The sequence below is a fragment of the Xiphophorus hellerii genome, chromosome 3, assembly GCF_003331165.1.
Source record: "Xiphophorus hellerii strain 12219 chromosome 3, Xiphophorus_hellerii-4.1, whole genome shotgun sequence".
NCBI lineage: Eukaryota > Metazoa > Chordata > Actinopteri > Cyprinodontiformes > Poeciliidae > Xiphophorus > Xiphophorus hellerii.
Genome location: NC_045674.1, coordinates 29073086 through 29083731, shown reverse-complemented (window position 1 = coordinate 29083731; position 10646 = coordinate 29073086). Strand labels below are relative to the sequence as shown.

General features: G+C 40.3%; 1 protein-coding gene across 1 annotated transcript; it reads left to right on the top strand.

Moving 5' to 3' along the window:
• The first annotated feature begins 1584 nt into the window (after nt 1-1584).
• On the top strand, nt 1585-10123 carry sqlea (squalene epoxidase a). The gene is made up of 11 exons (XM_032555298.1): nt 1585-2041; nt 2150-2408; nt 4238-4415; nt 5013-5109; nt 5195-5308; nt 6741-6912; nt 7414-7509; nt 8194-8336; nt 8648-8744; nt 8859-8946; nt 9258-10123. Exons 1-11 carry the CDS (start codon nt 1760-1762, stop codon nt 9448-9450), a joined length of 1719 nt encoding a protein of 572 aa, XP_032411189.1. The 5' UTR covers nt 1585-1759; the 3' UTR covers nt 9451-10123.
• The last annotated feature ends 523 nt before the right edge of the window (nt 10124-10646 follow it).

Sequence of the window (10646 nt, the reverse complement as noted above, 5' to 3'; positions counted from 1 at the left end):
TCTCATCCGGTAATCCGCCTTCCTGCTACACTCCAAAAAATAAAACGGTTAACTTTTTTTACAACACCTCTCACCCAGTGACTGCTGGAGATGGATACCAGCCTCCACCTGACCCTGCAGTGAAAAGCAGCTTTAGATGGATGGATGGATTCGTCACTATTAGAAAGTCTAACAGGAATCTTGTCACATCTGATTCTACTGCAGCTTCAGAAACTTAAAACAAACATCTCCTCTGCACTAGAGTTTTTGTTTCCGTTTATTTTCAGGTGAATAGTCTGGAATTTGCCATGTAGCACTAAGTGGGACACATTAGTGTGACCTTGATATGAAATAGAAAACCTCTGAAGCAAAGTGAATCTTGTCTGCTGACCGCTTCATTCAGACACACATCCAGCAGAAAGTCTCTGTGTCTTTTTCTGTGTGGAAACGGTTTTATTTCTGCCAAGGCCAGAATCAAAGATATGTTAACAGTGGTGCGGTTTGTCCTGCTGATTAGCAAGCATTGCTAACAAATGTTAAAATGTTGGTCACAGATTGAATAACTGATCATTTCCATTAGGAGTTACAGTTCAACTTTGATACAGTCGTGTCATATTTTAGTTAAAATTGATGTTGGCCACTGAGGTCAAGGTAAACCTAAAGCCTTGATTATCAGACACTTTGAAGATTTTTACAGAGCCTTGCAAAAGTCTTCATACGCTGTTATCATTCCTGTATTACAAGGAACATCCAAGCAAAAAAAACAAAAAAAAAACTGTTGAAATTATCATAAGTTGTTCGTGCTAGAGTTTCTTTTTATTTTTGTAAAATTGATCCAGAGAACTTCACCAACTCAGAGTGAAATCTTCTCCATATTGGAAGTGAAGTCTCCTCCTGTCCCTGAAAAACTAAAGAATCAAGAAATTATCTCCAGTTCATGTTTCAAACGCGTCTCTGTATAAGAGGTAAGAGATTTAGGATTACATCATTTTCATGAGGAAGGAAGTCAATTTGTCCAAATTTAAACAGGTTACAGGTCAAAACTTGAACTCATGTCACTACAAGAGATATTTTATTGTTTGGCATTTTTGTTACACTTTCCCTCAACAACGTCATACAATTATTTAGTCAACATTTTATGAGAAATAATGTAGATATACAATATTTCCAACATTGTCAGACTGAACTAGCTCATAGAAAGAAATTCAGAAAGAGCTCTCACTCTGCGCTTTTTCCTGAGTCATATGTTTACTTTACAGCATTCTGGGTTTACCCAAAGAGTGAGCCATCCTGTCAGATCTCACAGAGTACATCTTTTCTGTCACTTCTGCTTTCGGAACAGGACAAAAAAAAAAAAAAAGAAAAAAGACGAAATAAAACACGCACCTTCCATTGACATCACATCATACTACCAACCTGCTCCCCGGTTGTCCAATCAGCGAGCCAGAGGACACTCGGTGGTGTCCCCGCCGTCCAATCAGGGCATAGCGCGAGCTCTGCTCACCTTGACGCCGGTCCTGATTGGAGGGCCGAGCGGAGCAGCAGACAAAGCGAGGCCCCAGCCAATCTAAAGAGCCCTCTGTTTGTTATTATCATAAAATATTCAGCAGCATCTCTCCAGCTGTCTGCGACCAGCCTCTGCCGTCGGGCTTCTTCATTTTTTTGTTTTTTATTTTTTTTTATTTTTAGCAATCTAAAACTTAAACAAACAAACAAAAACTTTTCAGGCGGAAGAATTTATTTTAAGCATTTTTTTTAAAAAAAACTATATTTTGAAACAATGTGGACCTTTTTGGGAATTGCAACTTTCACGTATATTTATAAGAAGTCCAACATGCTGCTGAATGTGGCTCATAAGGAGCTGCTGCTGATAGCAGCTCTGCTCCTCTCAGCCGGACTGCTGATCTCTTACATTAGATTTGTTCATGGTCACAAGCTGTCAGTGTCTCAGATAGTTTATTTGCCTTTGAGCGTCTTGTCAGCTCTTCCTCTGGTCAAGCACTTCATCCCTCGAACCACAGCTGAAAGCAGCAAGAAAGCAGAGAAGAAGAACACTGAAAAGGTGAGTTCAGCAGAGATGCTTTACCTTCTGCTTGTTGGTTCAGTCTGGGTGGGTTTTGTTTCTGTTACTATGACAAGTCTAGAAAAAGTATTTTTTTTTAATTTGCAGAGTAAGAGAACAAGAAGAAGAGCGGAACCGGAGTCCTCCACCTCACAGTGTGCCCCACTCTGTGGCCTCCCTGAGGGCCCGTGTCCAGATGTGGTGATAGTCGGGGCCGGGGTCCTGGGCTCGGCCATGGCGGCTGTCCTGGCCCGGGACGGCAGGAGGGTGACGGTGGTGGAGAGGGACCTGAAGGAGCCGGACAGGATAGTGGGGGAGCTGCTCCAGCCGGGGGGCTTCAGGGCCCTCAGGGACCTGGGACTGGAAGGTCAGTTACTGCTGGGAGAAAACTGCCCAACATGCTCGAGTTTGGATGGTTTGCTAAGCAGAAAGTTATGTTACGTTTTTTCAGAAAATGTGGCAGGACATTACATGGACAAAACAGAAGAGGGAGACAGTGAGGACAGGAAAGAAAGAAGAGAGAGAAAGGAAGGCAACCATTGACTACATAAAATAAACATATAGAAAATGTGGTGTCAGTATTTCTACCGACCAATCAGAAGAAGTTATCTGATCTTATGCATTAAGCACCACAAAGGTCAAACAGAAATGACCCTCAGTCCTGATGAGTCAGATCAGATTCAAAACCTTCAGTCTGATATAATAAGACTAATTTTTCCTGAGTCTCACTGACACCGTAAAATAGTTTAAATAAATAAATAAATAGATAAATGAATGAATGTAACTCAATTCAGACTGAAACAGAATCACTGCTGGCACCATTATTAATACTCCTGCTGTAAATACGAGCTGCTTTAGTCTACAGGGAAGCACTTAGTCAGTTTTAACATTCCAGAACAGAGGAGCTTTATTTATTTATTATTTTATCTCTTGATAACGTGCCAACCATTTCAGAGTCTGAAAATATTAGTCCACCATCGGCTCAGAGGAATTATACTCAGGGAAACAGAAAGTCATGGTTTCAATAATCAAAACATGCGTGTTGCATCTATTTTTAAACAGATTGTTAATGGTACTAATATTCATACCATAAGTGATTTTATGAAACAGAATTAATATACATTAATATGTACATTTTCTCAAATTAAAAGTTGTGTTTTGCAGCAATTTTCAATGTAAGATTAGGTTCTCCGATAAATTGTGAATTTATTTTAAGGCTTTTTCACACATATTCACCAGAAGTGATAACATATACATCTGCGTCTGTATTTCTGCTGAATAATACTTCATTTCCAATGTGTCTTTAACAAATTTATTTTAATCTACCTTCAGCAAGACAATTTATTGAGTAAAAGTTAATTCTGCCTGACCAAAAAGGTCTTTAGAATGAGCTGCATTAAGGTAGAACAGAAGCACTTTAGAGCTTCTGTTGGATCTACTTTTTTGTTAGACTGAGCCTTTGGACATAAGATGTGATATGGCTCCTCTAGCATTATTCTTGAAGAATTTTAATAAAAATAATAAAGTCGACCAGAAACTGAGGTTCCTCCTGTAACAATCTTTATTTAGGATGAAATACGGGACTTGCATAACACATGGATTATTTGTTGTGCGCATCGCCCCAGTCTTAGACAAGGCCCTATGCAGAATTTGAGCTGGAGGCAACTTCCAATTAAGCTAATTACCCACCATTACAGTTAAAAATGAAACATTATTCATATTTGATCACTGCTTTACTAGACTAGCTTCATGGTTAATTGTTGAGCTGATGGCAGTGCTTCAACAGACTCAGTAGGAACATGGAAAACAGACTAAATGTATTTACAGGTGTTGAGAAATAAGAAAACGTGTTTAACTTACACAAAAAATATACATTTCTCATCTTATGTGTGAAATTTTAAGCATTCTTGGGTGCCCCCTTCTGGCCTGGAGGCCCTAAGCAGCTGGTTAGTTTGTGTACACCTTGGTCCGGCTGTGATTGTGGAAGTATATTAAATTTGGTCAAAGTTTCTTTTCTTTTCATGTCTAAAGATTCATTTCTCCAACCACGAGCAACATGATTAACTAAACAACAGACTTTTTGTACTTTAGCATATTATTTTGAAAAGGCTGCCATCAGGTTTCACCCAGTTTTCCAATTAAAGGTGTTTATTCAGTCATGAGCCTGCGTTTTGTAACTGTACTGTTTGGCCTCAGGTTCGGTGGAAGGTCTGGACGCCCACCAGGTGAACGGCTACGTGATCCACGACATGGACAGCCAATCAGAGGTGGAGATCCCTTATCCTCAGGAGAAAGGGAGCGTCCAGTGTGGACGAGCTTTCCATCATGGCCGCTTCATAATGGGGCTGAGGAGAGCTGCCATGGCAGAGTCAAAGTAAGCCCAGTCATATCAGTAACTAACTACGATGGCGTATTAGGGCCATCGTAGACAGAAAGAAAAAGAGGAGGAATTTGTAGATTAATCTCAGATGTTTTCTAGAAAAAAAAAAAAACTAGGACATTACTGAGTTTGAAAAGTTGAAAATTGTCTAGGAAAAACGACATAAAAAATAGTTTTTTTAGATATTAGATTTACCTCAGAAACCTTTTAGAAAAAACGTGGAGTTCCAAAAGTTCAACATTTTGGACTTTTGAAGCTCAGATTAATGTGAGATTAATCTCAGAAATATTCTAGAAAAAAACTTGGAAATTTTCTGACAATCAAGGATCATAAAATGTTCCACTTTTGGAAATTTTCTGGGTTTAAAAAGTAAAGCTTTTGAAACTCAAATTTTAAATTTTTTTGTCTAGAAACTTTCTGAGATTAATCTCAAAATTTCAGTTTTTCCTCACAAATCTTCAACTTTTGGAGCTCACAAATTCTTGGTGGAAACTGACTCCCTTCTTTCTGTCTAGAATTACCTTAATATACGATTGAAAATGGTCTCTGGTTTTCTTGATTGTTAATTAACTGTTTCATTGCGCCCCCTAGTGTCAGATTCATAGAAGGCACGGTGAGCAGCTTGCTGGAGGAGGATGGCTGTGTAACTGGAGTCCAGTATAAAAATAAAGAAACTGGAGACATCAAGGTGTCTGCTTTAAATCTTTAAATCTCCCATTTCCCTCTCATCCTACGGGAGGAACCTTCTAACCGCGTCGCCGTGTTTCCTGTAGGACATCCACGCCGGGCTGACCGTGGTGGCCGACGGCTGCTTCTCCAAATTCAGGAAGAGTCTGGTGTCAGGGAAAGCTCGCATTTCCTCTCACTTCGTCGGGTGCCTCATGAAGGTAGGAAGAGCAGAACCTTTTAATTAGAGCTGGTAGTGGGGCAACATTCTCAATTCTGTTGCTACATGCTTAGCATTGAGATGCTAAGTTAGTCTGGAATAAAGACTAAATTAGTGAGAGGCTAACTCCAGTGTGACACAGAAGCTCCTTTGCTGTCCGTTGCTGTTTGCATGTCCTTGTGCGTCACATTTATGGGCGTACCAGAAACATGCAACTTCAAAGGTTCCAACTGGAACTTTTGAATGTAAAAAAAAAAGTGTTTTTCAGTCAACATTTTTAACATTTGCCATAAACATTGTTCTCCACATTTATTCACCCAAAAGTTAAAGCCGTGCCAGGAGCCCAAGAGAAAAAAAGAGAAGGAAAAAAAATCTTAAAAAATTGACATTTTTAGATTTTTTGATTGATTTAATTTCTACTCTTACTGCTGGTTTGAGCCAGTCTAGATTGCACTGGTTCGCTTGGAACCACTTCCTGTCTTATCAAGGTCAACACACAGCTGCCTTATTGGAATTGCATGTTCTCTCGTGTTTCCCATTTTTAAGGGAGGCTGCTGGAAATGCTTTTTGTTTTCATACAAAAAAGTGGGGAAACAAAGAAACCCTGATTGCTAAGCAAAGCAATTAGCAAACACCTGGAACTACGCATCTTCTGAGCTCATCATACAAACCACTTCTCAGTGTAGCACTATAGCAAAAAAAACAAAAAACTAAGAGCTTAATGGAGCAGCAGTGCTGTGATGAAGGCAGAGGATCAGAAAAAACAAGAGCCATTTGAGACAGATGGCAAATTTCAAGGTGCTAAAGTGCAAAGTCACATTTTTTAAAATGTATGTTTAATATATAGAGCATTTCTATAAAAAGTGAGGATAACATAGTTGCTCTATTGTGCTACAAAATACCACTGTGGGTATGGAAAATACATAGTACTGGCCTTTTAGAAATGTTTTCAATATTCATTTATAGAAATTGTTAGGCGTGTCAATAAATGTGACACTGGGATTTTACTGAAAAACAAAAATAACTTTTTTATACGATACGTTTATTGGTTTTATCCCCATGGGACTTACGTCTTTAAATCAAAGTTTGTAGTTTATTACATTTTTAGTGTATGGTTATGCAGCTACAGCAGTTTGTGCACAATTTTACAACCATTAAAGGTAAATAAATGCAGATGATGGTGCACATAAGCGAAAAAAAAAAATTTTTTAGGTAATAATTTGGGGGAAATACAGTAACTCATATTTTAAAGACAAAGTCTGAACTCCAATGAAAAATGATTAATGGAATTTATTTATTACGAGTTAATTTAAGAAAAGGAGCTTCTGGCTTCTATCACATAAAACACTTTAGCAAGACACTGTGGGTACAGAACCAAAAGGTTTAAAAGAACATGTCCACCATTAAACCAGTATCTTCTGCTGCTCCAACAGGACTGTCCCCAGTTTAAGGCCAACCACGCAGAGCTGGTGCTGGCCAACCCCAACCCGGTGCTCATCTACCAGATCTCCTCCTCTCACACCAGGGTGCTGGTGGACGTCAGAGGGGAGATGCCTCGCGACCTTCCAGGGTACATGGCTGAGAGGATACACCCACAGCTACCAGGTAGGTCCTGCTCAGAGTGCTCCATTCTGGATTATTTACTGGTTTAATAATCCTATACCTGAAATGGAGACTGTGTGTCACTAGACTGTGGTTGGAAAATACAAAATACTGCCCCTTTAAATTAATTGAGGGAAGCTCGGGGGGGATAAAAGTTACCAAAGTAATCATGACAATTACAAAAAAATGTAATTTTTTTTTACAAATTTTGGTTCAAAACGTCCTAAAAAACTGCTAAATTGACAGAATTTCTGATTTACAAACATTCAACATAAATTGCCACAAGACGGAAACATCAGGATTTGATGTTTTCTCCGTCATTCAGCCGAAACATCAAAGCCACAGTATCAAAGCAGCGACTCCGATCACCTCAGAGTCCCGCTCTACCGCCGATGCACTGAGAAAGAAAAGGCTTCCTACTCCCCCGGTTGTTCCCAGAATGCACCTGTGTGCTTTCATCCAGCTGACGGACCTCCTGTGCTCTCCCTTTCTCCCGTTCTGCAGAGCATTTAAAGGAGCCTTTCATGGAGGCGCTGCAGAACGACCGCCTCAGGTCCATGCCCGCCAGCTTCCTCCCTCCTGCCCCCGTCAACAAGCCAGGTACTGAAGTCTATCCATCGCTTTCTGCTGCCACTTTTAACCCAGGAAAACACACATGTATACTCAGATGTGTTTGTTTTAATAACATTAATGCTTCCCTAGCCGATTTCCTTAAACTGCTCACACATTTTCTACTATTTTCAAAGTTTGATATAATAAACTACTTTGAGGATGCTCAGATTTTTTCCATATTGTTTGTTTTATTTAACATAATGGATGTTAGAGGACAAAAGCTGATTAAAGTGCAGTAAAGATAGACGTGGTTCTGCTTTTTAGAAAAGTTATCAAAATATTTTGTCATTAACTGTTTCATTGACGTTGGGAATAATTTCACTCTGATTAAAACACAAAAAGTCAACCAGCTGTACCGGACATGACAAATCTGTAACATTTTTGAATTGCAGTAGAGGACCACACAAATTCAATCGAAGGGCCACAAACGGCCCTTTGGCCGCAATTTGGACACCCCTGTGTTCCTTTTCTTTTCACTTTTTAGTGAAAACTGAATATAGGTTAGCTACATTTAGGCAGAAACATTGTCTTCACAGTAAACTGAACTAAACAAAGTCAGCTCCCTCCCCCACCTGTTTCCTTATCATCCTGGGAGTGAGTGGACCGGTTTAGCTGCTGGAATTAGACATTCGTACGAGAACAACACAGACTGAGCTGTGCGTCTTTTTCCAGGCGTGCTCCTCCTGGGCGACGCCTACAACATGAGGCATCCTCTGACGGGGGGCGGGATGAGCGTTGCCCTTAACGACGTGTGCATCTGGAGGGTTCTGCTCAGGAACGTTCCGGATCTGTACGACGACGCGGCTTTATTACAGGTGATCATTTCATGTTCCTCTCTCTGGGAATAATAATAATAATAATAATTTTAAAAAAAACATAGTCAGAGTTGGAAGAGGAGGAAGATGATGGTGTTGGCGCTGATATAAATCGCATGGCCGTGTCCAGAGCCTGCGGTCGGTTGATTTTCCAGGATCAAACCTGAGCAGGAGCGATTCAGGCTGAATCTATATTTGGACTGAACTGCATCAGGTTTTATTAAACTGGGCTGAAGGTGGGAGACTGCAGACCAGTGTGCAATTTAACACCCTGTGTTTTTACGCCCCTCCCTTCTTCTTCTTCCCAACAGGCGAAGAAAAGATTCCACTGGGAGCGCAAGTCATCACATTCTTTTGTAGTGAACGTGTTGGCCCAGGCTCTGTACGAACTGTTTGCAGCCACCGACAGTGAGTCGCCGCCTCGCTCTGCGTCTGACAGCACATGAGGGGAAATGCAGCAACCGATATGAAGTGGTGGAGACAGACATAATCTAAATCTGTGTTTGCGTCGGGTTTCATCAGATTCTCTCCATGAGCTGAGGAAGGCCTGCTTCCAGTACTTTAAACTGGGCGGATCGTGCATCACTGGGCCCATTGGACTCCTCTCAGTGTAAGTAGCAAACGTGCACAAATGCAGCTTTCATATGTTGCTGCCTTCCAAAAATAATGGCCTCTGTCAATTTTTGCCAAAAGTAATTTAGTTTTTGCCTAAATTGTTTTCTGGCAAAAAATAGGTGGTGATTTTCATGTTTTTTTGCAAAAATCCCTGTTGACAAAAAAAAAAAAAAAGGACTTAGCCTATTATTCTAGGAAGGTGACAATATTGTACAAGGTATAGCACACCCACATATGGTATTGTTTCTTTACATACAGTGTCTTTAAAATCAGAATTAAACATTGAAAACTTTTTTGCTTGCACAGCCTGTCGCCTAAACCCATGACCCTGATCGGTCACTTCTTTGCCGTGGCGCTGTACGCAATCTACTTCAACTTCAAGTCGGAATCCTGGAGCACCAAACCTCGAGCGCTGTTTAAGAGCGCCGCCATCTTGTACCGGGCCTGCGCCGTCATGTTCCCCCTCATCTACTCTGAACTCAAGTACCTGGTCTACTAAAGAGCACAACATGGGGGCATAATAATCAAACTGCGTGTGTGTGGTCCTCCCTCCAAAGCTTCTGTGTTTGTGCCATAGTGCTGGTGACAATCACATCGGTTGCGTATATCTACTGACAACAGGTCTGCTTTATGGCAGACATTTTGACTTGAGAGCAGGACAAGCGCATTTGCTTTTAACTGCAGACCACTTCTGCATCCGTGCATGTTGGTTGTTGCACTAAAGCAGAACGTTCTTGTCCCACTCTTTAACTTTATGGACTAATTAAACAGGAAGGCCTTTAATGAAGGCCTTCCTGTGAACAAGAAGCCCTTACTGCTGCAGAGTTTATTTGGGACATAGTCTGGCATAGTGTCTACCACTTTTCTGTATATTATTGTGCTGTTTTATTTTTGTAGTGAATGAAAAACTAATTTTTATATTTGAAATTGAAAGCACAGTGATGGGAAGGCCAAACTGAGGGCCTTTCTGATGACCTTTGTACTCGCTCCCCCCAAGAAAATGCCTTCATGCGTTCAGCTGTTGCTGAACAAATGTCCTACGTTTAGTTTTTAGTCAAACGTTTGGCCTTTCTCCAAGTTTCCCGGCTTTGTCCGGCTGGATTTTGTGTGTGTGTATATATATATATATATATTAAGTGAAAAAGGGTTAGGTCATGGGATAAAGCTATAGCAAAAAAAATAATTACAAGACAAAACATTTTTAATAAATTCTTCTACTTTAATGGTCTCTGGGTTGTTGATTTTTATTTATAAAATGGAAAAAAAACATTTTATAAATGTTTTTATCATCTACAGTATGTTTAAAATATTTATCAGTTGTATCTGTTGTTCAGTTGAGGTGAATGTTTGTAGAGAAATCACCTGAATTTTAAGATCTCCCACAAAGCTGGAGTTAAGGCGTTAATGAATATTATATACGACCAGCAGAGGGCGCACTCACACACACATTCTTGCTTTGAAGCAGATCAGGTCACAATAATCTAGATTAAGGCACCATGTTGTGCTTTAGAATTAAAATTCAGGAGCTGGTATATAATATAGTATGCAGGATGTTTAATAATAAATATGCTTCGAGCTTCGCAACAGAGACCCTTCTCCCCTTGTCCCCCCCAAAATTAAAAAAACCGGATGCTCTTAATCAGGGATGATTCTAGGATCTGACTTTTAGGGGTGCTTAGCCCCCAGTAAGGCTAA